Source organism: Gouania willdenowi, chromosome 1 (genome assembly GCF_900634775.1).
Source record: "Gouania willdenowi chromosome 1, fGouWil2.1, whole genome shotgun sequence".
In the NCBI taxonomy this organism is placed as follows: domain Eukaryota; kingdom Metazoa; phylum Chordata; class Actinopteri; order Blenniiformes; family Gobiesocidae; genus Gouania; species Gouania willdenowi.
Genome location: NC_041044.1, coordinates 506,403 through 521,931, shown reverse-complemented (window position 1 = coordinate 521,931; position 15,529 = coordinate 506,403). Strand labels below are relative to the sequence as shown.

At 39.0% G+C, this 15,529-nt stretch overlaps 1 protein-coding gene across 1 annotated transcript; it reads right to left on the bottom strand.

Annotated features, from left to right (window-relative positions):
• Positions 1 to 657: 657 nt before the first annotated feature.
• ndufs8a (NADH:ubiquinone oxidoreductase core subunit S8a) lies at positions 658 to 8,474 on the bottom strand. The gene is made up of 8 exons (XM_028447307.1): positions 8,381 to 8,474; positions 4,507 to 4,560; positions 4,327 to 4,383; positions 2,966 to 3,055; positions 2,659 to 2,767; positions 2,470 to 2,533; positions 2,262 to 2,390; positions 658 to 1,017 (listed from the first exon to the last, which is right to left on the bottom strand). The coding sequence occupies exons 2-8, from the start codon at positions 4,547 to 4,549 to the stop codon at positions 886 to 888; spliced, it is 624 nt and encodes a 207-aa protein (XP_028303108.1). The 5' UTR covers positions 4,550 to 4,560; positions 8,381 to 8,474; the 3' UTR covers positions 658 to 885.
• Between the last annotated feature and the right edge of the window lie 7,055 nt (positions 8,475 to 15,529).

Below are 15,529 nucleotides of genomic sequence, written 5' to 3'. Positions count from 1 at the left end.
ACAGCAGGGCCACATAGAAGTGGTGTATCTAATCTGAGGGTCACATGATCAACATTCATGTCAGCATTAGAATAAATAACCAATATGTTTTTGTCATTTCATGTGTTTTTGGTGCAATTTATTGTTCGGTTTTGTTTTTTGTGGTTGTTTTGTTGAATTTATTTCTCATGTTGATTTGTAAATTTATGATTTTCAGTCTGTTAGCTTAGCTTTGTGTGTGTCCGTCCGTACACGTGGATATTTCTCTACATCTCTTCCAGTTTTTCTTTAAATGAACATCTATGTCTTGACTTTAACTTATTTCTTCATGTAGAGTGGACACCTCCCGTCTCCATGACAACAGACAGAATAAAGCTGAGTCAGCATGGGACCATTAATATAGTGTATATTAATGATTATTTAAAGTTGTGTGAGCGTTTTTTTTGTAGGAGATGTTTCAGGGACAGATTATTATTATACATAATAAAGGTGAATACATTGAGTCAACTATGATTTCTAATCTTTGTTATAAACAACATTCATTTTTAAAACTTATAAACAATAACTTATTTGTCATTATTTGAGTTTGACAAGGTCAGCCCAGTGTTCTGTGTTTAAATATAAATGATAAATATAATTACTTAGATTGATGATGAGCAGAAATTAAGGTATATAAAGTAATTTTCATGGATCTTTATTGAATCAGAATGGACACATGATAAAGATCTAACAATGTGCTGATCCCAGTGTCCCACACTGATGACTCAGCAGTTTACAATAAATATGCAAAGCCAACAATGACTCAGCAAAAGTCAAACACTTACCAAAGTTTTTTCATTGAATGAGACGTGGATGGAAGCAGTTTAACCCAGTATGTACACAGTGTGTGTGTGTGTGTGTGTGTGTCTATCGGTACAGGTAATCTGCCTGGATGTTAGCAGCTATCTCTGCCTCCCACTTGTCTCCATTGTTGAGCAGCTTCTCCTTGTTGTAGAGCAGCTCTTCATGCGTCTCAGTGGAGAACTCAAAGTTTGGACCCTACAGGAACACAACCACAACGACCCGTCACAATAAAACTCAATGTTACACACAACTCTGCCATGAGTAGGAGCAGCTCAGTGCAGGGCAGTGCTGACTCAGTAGTGACCCCTAGTGTTCATCTGTGGGAACAGCTTTGGAATAAATTGATTCTTTTCTGAAGCTTTTATGCCTCGTGTGTGTTAGTGCTGAGTCATGAGTTAGATGTTGTCTTCCTTAAGGTCATATCAAAAGCTGGATTAAATAATTAACAACATTAATGGTTAGATTAATCACGTGACGATTCAATAATGATTTATAAATGTTCAAAATGGATTGTTTTTAATAATCGCTAAACGACAGGAACATTTATTATTATTGTTATTATTATCAGCATCTTCAGAACATGTAGAAGATATGAAAGTTGTTCTAAAGAACAAAGTGAAACACTGCTACTCACTAGCAACGCTACATGTGCTTTTATTGTGAAGTCAGCAGCTGTGTTTGAGACTTTCATTTTTAAATTTCAAATTCAATTTTAATAGAAACTGAAGTTAGCATCACATGGAAATATTTTTAAATCACAGTTAAAGGCGTTTGTTTTTCTACTGCGTATGATAGAGATTTATAATGTTTTTACTGCTGATTTAATGTTCTTATTCATTTTAAACTGTATTATCATGTAAAGAACAGCCTTGTGTATAAGATGTGCTATACACTTACCGTGCCTTAATATGATACAAATATTGAATAATTATTAAATAGTGTAACACAGTAGATGGTGAAGAGATGGTAGAAATATTAGGGTTCAGTTACTGAGCCTGAGATTCTTCAAAACTAGTGACGTATCCTATGATTTCAGAGTTAGCTGAGATGTATCTGTACGCTCCTAGAGAACGTTCTCTACCACTGAGACACAGGAACTGATGAGACTGAAGATGAAGATGAAGATGATGTGTTAGATCAGATTAAATAAACTAAATGAGCTCATATTTTTCTTTTGTAATCTGATTACTGTTGGATTTGGAGATTTGACATTAATAAAAGATAATGGAGATACATTTGTTTGGTACCGACACATAAACCTTGTTTAAAAGTATAAAGTAGAATCAAAGATGGTGACAATGGTTGAATAATGTAATGGTAGCACCATAATCTAATCTAATGCTGAGGTTAAAGTTGAACTGATGTCCCTCTCACTGACTGACTGTGTGTTTCTGGAGATGTTTCCTTCCAGAGCATGTTGTCAAAGGGTGATTATTCACCTCTACGATGGCGTCTACAGGACACGCCTCCTGACAGAAGCCACAGTAGATGCACTTTGTCATATCGATGTCGTAGCGAGTGGTTCTCCTGCTGCCGTCAGCTCTGGTCTCTGCCTCGATGGTGATGGCCTGTACAGCACAACCACATGCTAGTTCATCACGCTAACGTTAGCTCAGGGCTAAATGCTGTGGCAGTGGGAGGAGCTACCTGAGCAGGACAGATGGCCTCACAAAGTTTACAGGCGATGCAGCGCTCCTCTCCTGATGGGTACCTGTGGAAACAGAGATTAACAACACAGAAACAACTAAGAGTCATCATTTAACTTAACTCTCAGACTGGATGCTAAGCAAACATGCTAGCACTCAATGTAAATCCCTGCTGTTCACGTGCACACACCTGCGTAAGGCATGTTCTCCTCTGAAACGTGGGGACAGGGGACCCTTCTCAAATGGGTAGTTAATGGTAGCGGGTTCTCTGAACAGGTAGCTCATGGTCATACCCAGACCTGTAGAAATAATCACATTACAGAGACGTTAGCAGCTAATGCTAACAGGTAGCTCATGGTCATACCCAGACCTGTAGAAATAATCACATTACAGAGACGTTAGCAGCTAATGCTAACAGGTAGCTCATGGTCATACCCAGACCTGGAGAAATAATCACATTACAGAGAAGTTAGCAGCTAATGCAAACAGAGACTGACCTCTGAACAGCTCGGTCCACAGCAGGGTCTGTGCTGCTCGGTCTGTAATAGACTTCATGTCTGTAGGAAGCTGCTGGGCATTCACATATTCTACACACGCACACGCACACACACACACACACACACACACACACACACACACACACACACACACACACAGTGTAAGCCACTAACGTCTGGTCATGTGATAAATACGTCCCTTCATTAACTATTAAATAGGGATGTAACAATTTACTGAACTCCTGATACGATTCTCTCTCTGTTTATTTTACAAAATGAGACTGTAGACAAATGATGAATCAAAAAAATTCTTTTTTTCTTCAAAAATAAAAATACTGTACTATTTTCTTTTATCTTTCATTGTCAAAAGAATCCCTTGTTAAACTATGCAAAACAATGCAATTTAATAAAAATAAATCCTGAATGAAATAAATTGAAAAAATAATACAAATGAAGAAGAAGTCTATTAATTTAATTTCTGGCTCTACAGTAAACTATGCAAAACTACATAATAGTTCCTTTTCTTTTTAAAAGTGCTACTGAAAATGTATTTTGTGCCTCAACTCATTCAGTGCCATTGATGAGATAATTCATCAAAATTTATCACAGAGATCACTAGAAAACACCCTGGAGCAGGTCCCTCATCAATATCTAAACTGTAGTGTGATGTAGTGACCAACTGTGCCCTGAAGATGGCAGCAGTGCACCTTTAGATGAGCGATTAGCCACTGATGCTACCATTAGCTAAGGCGGAAGAAGCAGGAATCAGTGAGATTATGGTGCTATGAAGTGATATTGTTACGTATCCATCAACTCACAGCTCCACATACTAACACAGAACATGTGTGGACATGAGTAGATTATTGATTATGTTGTGATGGTGAGTTAAAACCATCAACTAACAAAGACTGTGAGTCAGATATCAAAATAATAGGTGACATGTAGGTGGTAGCAGCACCTTTGGATGCAGAGCTCAGATGGAGAGGAAAGGCGTTTATGAGACAGAAAATGTCTCTGTGAGAGATGATGTTGAAGCAGCTCACACTCAACCAGAGCATGTGTGGAACTGAGTGGACTACTGAGAGACAATGATCAACTAACAGGGCGAAACGGGTCATCTCTGCGTGTCGGGAGGAAAGGGACGTCTGTGTGATTGACCGGGGGGCGGGCAGATACAAAACCGGACCCTGCCGTGGCGCACTCAAAATGCAACCGGTGGGGATTGGTGGACGGCGGACAGCAGAGCAAAACTATCGGAGCCGTGGCGCAGCGGAGACCCAGCGGAGATTATCAGTGCATCTATAATTATGTTATTATCACAGATCACAGTGTGAACATGAATGTGTGTGTGTGTTACTCACTGAATCCATGTCTTTGTGCAGAAACACTGAGGCCTCTCACAGGACTTATTCTGACCACTGTAGGACAAACACACACTATTAGTAACACACAATCATTACATAAAGGACACACAATGTGTGACAGAAACACACTATTAGTGACACACTTTGTGACGATCAATAAAGCTGATCAGCTCCTACCTGGCCTGGACAGAGAGTAGAGCACACGCAGCGATGCAGCCATCACCACTGAAGCTGACAGAAGAAACCAGGAGTCAGTGAACGCATCACGGCCTTTTCCTTGTCCTGACGCCATTTTTAAATTATGTTTTTCATCATGTTTGTTTTACTGCGTTACAAATACTGTAGTAAAGATTACTACATTTTATTTTAAATATATCTATATTTGAGAAAGCGAAAGTATAGAATGCAGTTTGAAATTGTGTGGTGTTTTGATTTGAAAAATAATAATAATACATACAGTGGAGCAAAAAAGTCAATTGGTGGATGACATTTATTCAGCCACCAATTGTGTAAATTTTCCCACTGAGAGGTCTGTAATTTTCATCATAGATAAACCTCAACTATGAGAGACAACATGAGAAAAAAATCCAGAAAATCACGTTGTAGGATTTTTAATGAATTCATTTGCAAATTATGGTGAAAAATATGTATTTAGTCAATAACAAAAGTTAGTCTAAATACTTTGTAATTTACCCTTTGTTGACAATGACAGAGGTCAAACGTTTTCTGTAAGTCTTCACAAGGTTTTCACACACTGTTGCTGGTAGTTTGGTCCATTCCTCCATGCAGATCTCCTCTAGAACAGTGATGTTTTGGGACTGTTGCTAGGCAACACAAACTTTCATGTTACCACCCCCATGCTTTACAGTAGGTATGGTGTTCTTTCTCCTCCAAACACGAGTTGAGTTTTTACCAAAAAGTTGTATTTTGGTTTCATCTGACCATATAACCTTCACCCAATCCTCCTCTGGATCATCTAGATGTTCTCTAGCAAACTTCAGACGGGCCTGGACATGTAGTGGTTTAATCAGGGGGACACGTCTGGTACTGCAGGATTTGATTCCCTGGTGGCGTAGTGTGTTACTGATGGTAGCCTTTGTTACTTTGGTCCCAGCTCTCTGCAGGTCATTCACCAGGTCCCCCGTGTGGTTCTGGGATTTCTGCTCATCATTCTTGTGATCATTTTGACCCCACGGGGTGAGATCTTGGAGCCCCAGATGGAGGGAGATTATAAGTGTCTTGTATGTCTTCCATTTTCTAATAATTGCTCCCACAGTTGATTTCTTCACACCAAGCTGTTTACCTATTGTAGACTCACTCTACCCAGCCTGGTGCAGGTCTACAGTTTAGTTTCTGGTGTCTTTTGACAACTCTTTGATCTTGGCCATAGTGGAGTTTGGAGTGTGACTGTTTGAGGTTGTGGACAGGTGTGTTTTATACTGATAACCAGTTCAAACAGGTTCCATTAATACAGGTAACGAGTGGAGGAGGAGCCTCTTAAAGAAGAAGTTACAGGTCTGTGAGAGACACAAATATGGCTTGTTTGTAGATGACCAACTATTTATTTTACTGAGGGATTTACCAATTAATTCATTAAAAATCCTACAATGTGATTTTCTGGATTTTTTTCTCATGTCTCTCATAGTTGAGGTTTATCTATGATGAAAATTGTTGTTAATGAGTAATTTTTTTAATGTTATTATAACTAGACATATCAGGTGACCCATTTTATTTCCAGGTGACCTTACATGGGGTCAAGACCCCAATGTTGAAAAAGCTTATGGTCGTGGCCCCAGCCCCTCCCACTCTGCCCTCAGGACAAACACATTTGTATTTATTATCATTTAAAATCACACATTCATAATAAATGTGTTTTTTTCTTATAAAACCAAAAACAAACTCAGTACTAATGTACATAGCTTTGAAGTTATGACGGTGCAGTGAATTATGACACTGCTCTTGGAAGAATAGGGTCGTAGGTTCAAGTCCCGCTTCAGTCTTTTTTTTAATGACATATTTTTAGGACGTTGAGATGATTCTGGCAACAATATTACATTAAAATCAATACAAATGATTAGATATGAAGCAGCAGTCACTGTGTTTATATCCAGTGTAACAGGAGGACTCTATGCAGACATCCTATGCTTCATCACTGAAAAGATAAAGTGATGAAGGGACCATAAAGTGTGACTAATCACAGGTGATTTAAGCCATTATAATCACTGAAGGTGAGTTCAGTGTGAACACCTTTAGAACAGGATCATATTCCTCAAACACCGGCTTATTGGTATGTTGACCCAGAGTTTATGGATAGCAGTCTATTGATACGTTACACGTATCAATAGACTGCTACTCTAGGTCATGTGATGTGCACCACGTGACCTAAACTAGTCAATGTTAATACTTGTACTTCCGTTTCAACTAAGTTATGGACTAATTAACCCTAACCCGCGTTACGGACTAACCCTTCCGGTAACGTCATCGGTCGTACAGACAGTACCGGGGGCTGTTGGCGCATTTGACTTCATCAATAACACACACTCTAGTTCAGTTCTTCTACATTAGGTCAAAGGTCAAGAGGGATAAACTCATTATGGCTGATCTGGTGAAGGAAGCGAGTCTGACAGAGATTTAGATTATTTTTGCTGTTGGTGCGTTCATTCCGAGAAAAAATGTTTGTGCAAATGTGGCATCAGTCTCCAAGGCACAAAGACTGAGTTAGCTGCTAAAGCTAATGCTGCTAAAGCTAATGCTGCACACAAGATGAAAATTCCAGTTTTGCCTGACGTTTAACAATGAGACAGGTTATAGTCACATTTGGTAAACATGAATGGGCTGATCAGTGCTGTTTCACTTAATCAGGAAATACTTCATTTAAATAAATGACCAATTAACAAATCCCATGAAGAATATAATTATTCAATTTTATTTGTCCAAATAAGTAAATGGATGTTGTTTTGGCAAATGTCTGTGTCCTGGCTACACTGCTTAGGCTCCATAAAGTGTTCTAGATATATTGCACTGGTATGATGTACAGTATGATGTACAGTACTAAACATGATAAAAGGCCAAAATAATGGTCAGATTCAAGTGATTAGAAATAGGTGATACTGTATATTCTGTTCTTCTTTGTGTATTTTCACCATCTCACAGTACCACTAATATATGTTCATTTATAATATTAAACAATATAATGTATATTCATCACTTGTATTCACACATTCATCTAATCATAGATTATACCAGACACTATATTTTTTGCGACTCCTCGTCCATTAAAAACAAATCAAAAATCGGGCTCCGAGCATCGATGTGTACACATCTATAGATTATAGATATCACATTTTAGCCCGATCCGTTCACCAATAACAGAGGATTTAACTAGTGTACAGAAGAAGAAGAATCAAACGTTATCGTTGAAAGCCAGTATAAGTGTGTGAGTGCAGAGTCTGAGTGTTGCACTAATATATGAAATGTCAGACAGATTAGGTCTAACTTTATCATACAAAAAGTCCGCTGAACATCTCAGCACTAACATCGTCGTGTTTACATTTCATAGACATAGTTCAAGTGTGAAAAGGCTTATAGACACTTCCATCAAATAATCATTTGTTTTTTATTTTAAGATTTCTTTTACTGAACGAAATATGAATTGACCAAAACATGCACTGACTCTGTATTGTGTAACTATGTAGTTACCGTGTTATTGCTGTATGACAGTGTTTATCTGATTCATTATTAAAGTAACTCCTGTTTTCACTCTTTTTTACGGTAGTTAATAATAATATTCTAACTGGAGCTTCATTAAAATGCATTAAAGTATCAAAACATTGCATTGAGTGGTTTATAGACTACAGCTTCCCTGTGTGGCTCTAAGCTAAGCTAACTATGCTAACGCGCTGTCAAGGACTTTGCCAGAGGACACCGGAGCAGAGTGAATCCTCCTCTAAATCCTTCCTCTGAGTCCTAACAGGACTTTTATTCACTGTAATTTCAACCACTATCAGAAGATATATTCAGATATTAACATTTTAACAAAGCTTAAACTCACCCAAAAGTCGCTATTTGGCCTTCTCAACCAGAACAGCAGACGATGAGCGGAAGTGACCGAACGGACACCGGAAGTTAAACAACGAAAAGGAAAAAAACAACAACTTTATTACATCAATATTTTCGTCCTTTCATTTTTAAACAGAAACACAGTAAAACAATATTTTATTGTGTTTCTGTTCAATACGGAAGCCCTAAAGGGCCATGCGTTTTTCCTCCGTTTTATATATGTATATTTGCAAGATTTTCTTTTGACGCCCCCTTATATGCCGTTTTTTTATACCAAGTAATTTATATTTCAATTATTGTTATATTATTATTATCAGAATCACTTGCATAGTGATCTTCATCATATCCACAAAGACGCTTTACATAAGGAGAAAACATGAGCAAAATTATTTTATTTAATTTTGATAAAGGGGTTTCACGTACACATGTAAAAGGACACAAACAAGTAAATAAAAGCCAATTTAAATATCTTAGTAACTGGTTCATAATACAAATTATTAATATTATTAGAGTAACACAAGATACAGATCGAAGATAGAGAAATAGTGGTGGGTTGACTCATTAAGTATTATTTTTAATTTAAATACTTGTGTCTAAAATGTTTTACTATTTACATTCACATTTTGTGAAAAGATATTAATAATAATAATACAAAAAACACTGGTGATTTTTAATTATATTTTATAAGTCGATTTTTACTAAATTTTGGATTATTTCTTTCCATAGCTTCACAAAAAACCACAGATAATGTGTACTGGGTGTTCTTTTATATACGACAGGGCTGTGGGATAAACTCGTACTAACTTAGACACGTTGATACCAAATACCAGTTTTAGGTATAAAAAGAAAAAATAGAAGGACATTTTGAAATCCATCCATCCATCCATCTTCAAACACGCTAATTCCCATTCATCAGGGTCGTGAGGGACTGCCAATGCCAATTTCCAGCTGTCATTGGGCGCTGGGTGGGGGTACACCCTGGACAGGGTGCCAGTCCATCACAGGGCGACATAGACAGACAACTGCTCACTCTCTCATTCACTACTATGGGCAATTTAGAGACACATTTTGAAATATTTAAATAAAAATCATCTGTGTTTTTCCTCTCATTTTTCAATTCAATTAAATGTTCAGTTCAACTTTATTAATATAGCACAAAATACAACAGTCATCTCAAAGTGCTGAACAAAATATATGATCCATAGTAAAAAAAAGAAAGAATCCAACAAGATCCACATGAACAAACATTTAGTGACAGTGGGAAGAAAAAACTCTTTTTTATAGGAATAAATCTCCATTAGAACCAGGTTCAGAGGTGGAGAACATCTGGTTCCACTGGTTGTTGTTAGTGAACAGAAGGACAAACAGAATAGAATAGAAGGATAGACCATCAGAATGTTCTAGACTAGTTGAGCTGTGAACCATTGATCAGGAACCACCAGCTCCAGCATCAAAACACCTGAAACAGAAAAGAGAATGAATATATATATATATATATATATATATATATATATATTGTCACGGCAAATTTGTGGTTGACCTCATTTGGAGACATGATTTATTGCTCTGGTTGAATGATGGAGTCCAGGCGAGGCATTGATGATTTAAAAAAAAAAAAAGGTTTATTATAAAACTAAGTAAAAAAGAGTACAAAGATGGACAAAAATAGTGACCGTCCGGGCGGACGTCTGATGATCGAGTGGCCCACAGTTCTAACTCATCACGTATATTCCCCCTCCATCCCCCTCCCTCCTCCCCCCAGGAGATAAAGAGGACAGGGTGGAGGTGATAGAAGAGGGTGAAAAGAGACAGTTTCTTCTTTGGGTCAAAACAACCAGTTCTCTGGTATCTCCTGATTGTCGTGAGTGTTGGAGGTGTGTGCGTGTATGGTGTTTGTGTGTATGAATGGATGTGTATTGGGTGTGTATGTGTGACTATGTGAGTGTGTGTAGGCATGTGACTGTGTGATGCCTCCGTGTCTGAGGGATAAGATGTGTTTTGGGAAGCTGACCTCGAGAAGAGAGCAGAAAACATGAGACAGCAGAAATGAAAAGTCTCAACTTAAAGCCTTAAAAAGAATAAGGTCTATGAGTAAATATGTTAATAAACATAACTAACAATTTTTGCCCCGACAATATATATATATATGGGGTGGATCATTACAGCCATTAGAGCTACTGTATGTGTGTAGATGGTGGATCATGTTTATAATGTTGGTGTTCTACTATATAATCTTAGTTCTTAGTTCCTATTTTTAGGTTTAGATCTTTGTTCCTCGTGGTTATGTTAACGTTATTATATGTTATACGCTTTAGTAAATAAGTAGGTTTAGAGTTTAACCTTAAAGGTAGAGAGAGTAGCAGCCTCCTGTAGTAAGACTGGGAGCTGGTTCTAAAGGGGAGGAGCCTGGTAGCTGAACGCTCTGCCTCCTGTTCTACTTCTAGACACTTTAGGAACTTCCAGGAGACCATCAGACTGAGAGCAGAGTGATCTACCTGGACGATAGGACATTAACAGGTCTCTATAGATATACAGGAGCTAGATCATGTAGAGCTTTGTATGCTAACAGGATGATTTTAAACTCTATTCTAGATTTTACAGGAAGCCAATGAAGAGAAGCCAATACTGTAGAAATATGTTTTCTCAATCAATCAATCAATCTTTTATTTGTATAGCGCCAAATCATAACCAATGGTATCTCAAGACACTTTACAGTAGAGCAGTCTTAAGGACGGACTCTTCATTTTATGGATACACACATATGCATATATACGTATATACACATACATATGTATCCCACACCCAACATGAATTCATCATGGCGGCAAGGAAAACCTTCTGTTAAGCCGCAGCAACCTTGTGTGGATCCCATTCCTATGATGAACAGCCATCCACGTTATGCTGTGTTGGGTGTGTGCAGAGGAAAGGGTGGAGACAGAGTTGTTGAGACTCTGTAACTCCACACTGAGGATCCCACGGACCTGCAAGACAAAAGCCAGAAGGAGTACAGGAGCAAACACACAAGGGAAGAAGCAGACATAGAGGGAGTGTTTGAGAGAGGAATGGGACCCTCTCCGGCCCCTCTCCAACCGAGCGTGCCAGACCCCCCCCACCGGCAGTCTATGCCATCTTAACTATGAGCTATGAGCTGGTTCCTAACTAAAAGCTTTATCAAAGAGGAATGTTTTGAGCCTAACCTTAAAGGTAGAGAGGGTGTCTGCCCCCCGAACCGTGGTTGGTAGATGGTTCCAGAGAAGTGGGGCCTGATAACTGAAAGCTCTTCCTCCTATACTACTTTTAGAGACAAATGGAACAACGAGTAGTCCAGCATTTTGAGAGCGTAGTGTTCTGGGGGGATTGTATGGCACTACAAGCTCCTTGAGATAGACTGGTGCCTGTCCATTTAGGGCTTTATAAGTGAGAAGAAGAATCTTGAATTCTATTCTATATTTTATGGGAAGCCAATGCAGAGAGGCTAATACAGGAGTAATGTGATCTCTTCTCCTAGTTTTAGTCAGTACACGTGCTGCAGCATTTTGAACCAGCTGAAGTGTCTTAAGCGACTTGCTCGGGCAGCCTGCTAAAAGAGAATTACAATAATCCAGTCTAGAGGTAACAAAAGCATGGACTATTTTTCGGCGTCGCCCTGAGACAGGATAGATCTGATTTTAGCAATGTTACGGAGATGAAAGAAGGCAGTTCTTGAAGTTTGTTTTATGAGAGAGTTGAAGGATAAATCCTGATCAAATAGAACCCCAAGGTTTCTAACAGTAGTGCTTCGTGTCAGAGTAATGCCATCTAGGGCAGTTAGGCTAGCATAGGTTTCTCTAAGGTGTCGTGGGCCCAGTACAATGACCTCAGTCTTGTCTGAGTTAAGAAGAAGAAAATTTTGGTCCATCCAGGCCCTAATGTCCTTTAGACAGGCCTCAAGTTTAGATAGCTGATTTGTCTCACCTGGCTTCATTGAAACATACAGTTGGGTATCATCAGCATAGCAGTGAAAGTTAACAGAGTATTTTCTCATAACATTACCAAGGGGGATCATATAGATACAGAAGAGGATTGGACCTAGCACAGAGCCCTGAGGAACCCCGTAGCTTACTTTAGTGTACACAGAAGACCTATTATTCACGTGTACAAACTGGTACCTATCAGATAGGTAGGACTTAAACCAGTTAAGGGCAGTCCCTGTGATTCCAAGTAATTCCTCTAATCTCTCTAGTAGAATATAGTGATCTATAGTGTCAAAAGCTGCACTAAGATCTAATAAAACCAGCACTGAGAGTCGTCCTTCATCTGAAGCCCAGAGTAGATCATTAGTTACTTTAACTAAAGCAGTCTCTGTGCTGTGTTGAGCTCTAAAACCTGACTGGAAGTCCTCGAACAGGCTGTTGTTTTGAAGAAATTCACAGAGCTGAGCTGCCACAATTTTCTCAAGAATCTTTGAAATAAAAGGAAGATTAGATATAGGCCTGTAGTTTGCTAAAGTGCTGGAATCAAGAGTAGGTTTTTTGAGAAGGGGTTTGATTACAGCTACTTTAAAGGACTGTGGCACGTAGCCTATTGATAGGGATATATTTATTGTCTCCAACAAAGATGGGCAGACCAGGGGAATAACTTCTTTAAACAGCTTAGTTGGGATCGGATCTGTAAGGCAGGTCGATGGTTTGGAGGATGAAATAATAGAGTTAAGTTCCTGAAGTCCTATATGTGTGAAACAGTTTAGGTTAGGCCTATTTACATTTAATGGTACAGCAGGCCCAGGTGAAGGCAGGGAGTGGCTAATTTTATCTCTAATCTTATGAATTTTATGGTTAAAAAATGTCATAAAGTCCTCACAGCTGAGGGCTAGAGGAATCATGGGCTCAATAGAGCTCTGACTTTGTGTTAGCCTGGCTACAGTGCTGAAAAGGTACCTCAGATTATTTTTATTTTCTTCAATTAGTGAGGAATAGTATGTAGATGGACTATGTCGTAAGGCTGTCATGTATTTACTATGGCTTTCTTGCCAGAGTATTCGTGACTCCTCTGTTTTATTGGAGCACCACATTCTCTCTAATTTACGGGTTGTTTGTTTGAGTGTGTGAGTTTCAGAGCTAAACCACGGAGCTTTCCTCTGACGTTTAATAGTTTTTTCCCTCAATGGGGCAATTGAGTCCAAGGTGGATTTTAGTAGACTAGCAGAGCTATCGACAAGCAGATCCAGTTGAGAGGGGTTATAATTAATATCATAGTTATTTATTGGATGGTGCACTGAGTTTAAGGCAGCAGGAATGGCCTCTTTAAATTTAGCCACAGCACTATTGGACAGATTTCTACTCCTAACTATTTTATTGCACAGTGCGAGATCCTCTAGGATAATGTTAAAAGATATTAAAAAGTGATCTGATAGCAGAGGATTTTCAGGGTAGACTTTTAGTTCATTAATATCAAGGCCATATGTTAGAACAAGATCAAGAGTATGATTTAAATGATGAGTAGCTTCATTAATAATTTGAAAAAAGCCAACTGAGTCTATTAGGGTCATAAAGGCTGAGCTCAGGCTATCACTATCTTTGTCCACATGGATATTAAAATCTCCTACTATCAGTATTTTATCAGAACTGAGGACTAAGTTTGATATAAACTCAGAGAATTCTGATAAAAATTCAGAATAAGGGCCTGGAGGACGGTAAATTATCACAAATAAGACTGGCTGGCAGGTTTTTGATTTGGTATGAGATAAATTTAGAACCAGGCTTTCAAAGGAAGTGTAACTGGCCTTTGGTTTAGGATAGATTAGGAGAGAGGAATGATAAATAGCTGCTACACCACCTCTACGGCCTATGTCTCGTGGCATATGAGTATTTAAATGACTGGGAGGAGTGGCTTCATTTAAACTAACATATTCATCTTGATACAGCCATGTTTCAGTTAAACAGAATAAATCAAAGTTATTTTCTGAGATAAGGTCATTTACTAGTAGAGATTTGGATCTCAGTGATCTAATATTTAATAGAGCACATCTAATGGTTTTATGTTTTGGTGTTTCTAGATTTGAGATTTTAATATTTTTCAGATTTTTATAATTGATAGCTCTTTTATTTGATTTTATGTTAAAATCATTGTGAAATTTGGGTCAGGGGACAGACATCTTCTCTATAAAATAATATTCATCACCATCACAACAGTTGTCATGGCGATGAACACAGCTATCATAGTAGCAATGGGAGGGAAACTGTCCTAAGGCAAGCGCAGAGGGGCGTGGAGGACTCCGCCTCTGTAACATGGTCTCATTCATGAGATGTCATAAATGTGCCATGTTTTCTGATAGTAGAGATGCTCCCTCCAAAGTAGGATGGATTCCATCTCTTCCTATCAGGTTCGGTTTTCCCCAGAAGGATCTCCAATTATCAATGAAGCCCACCTCGTTTTCTGGACACCACCTCGATAGCCAGCGGTTAAATGATGACATGCTATAGGCTATACATGTCATCACTGGTCAGATTTGGTAAGGGACCAGAGAAAATTACGGAGTCCGACATTGTTTTAGCATAAGCACAAACTGATTCAATGTTCACTTTGGTTGCTTCCGACTGACGACGTCGGGAGTCATTAGTGCCGACATGGAGGACTATCCTATCAAACTTACGATTACTCTTTGCCAGCAACTTTAGATTTGATTCTATGTCGCCCGCTCTGGCCCCTGGGATGCACCTCACGATGCCCGCTGACTTCGCTAGCTTCACGTTTCTCATTATGGAGTCGCCAATTATCAGAGTTTGTTCCCCGGTGAGTGTGTTGTCCTCACAGAGGGGGGAGAACCTGTTTGAGACGTGAACATGGTGGTGTCCCGAGCGGCTTTTTGACCTTCGACTATGCTTACCACGGACAGTAACCCAGTCATTGCTGGCCGGGGGGGAGCTAAGCTAGAGCTAGCACGGTCCGCACCGGCTAGGTCCTGCTTGCTAGCTTCGATTTTGGTATCAGGGGTGCGGAACCGCTTCTCCAGATTGTTGATCCTCGCCTCCATATCTAACAGTACGCTACACTTTATGCAACTACCATTGTCCCTAAAGGAGGACGAGGAGTAACTAAACATCTGACACACTGGGCAGGAGAGCGGAGGGGAGGAGAGAGAAGCCATAGGTGCTAAATTTAA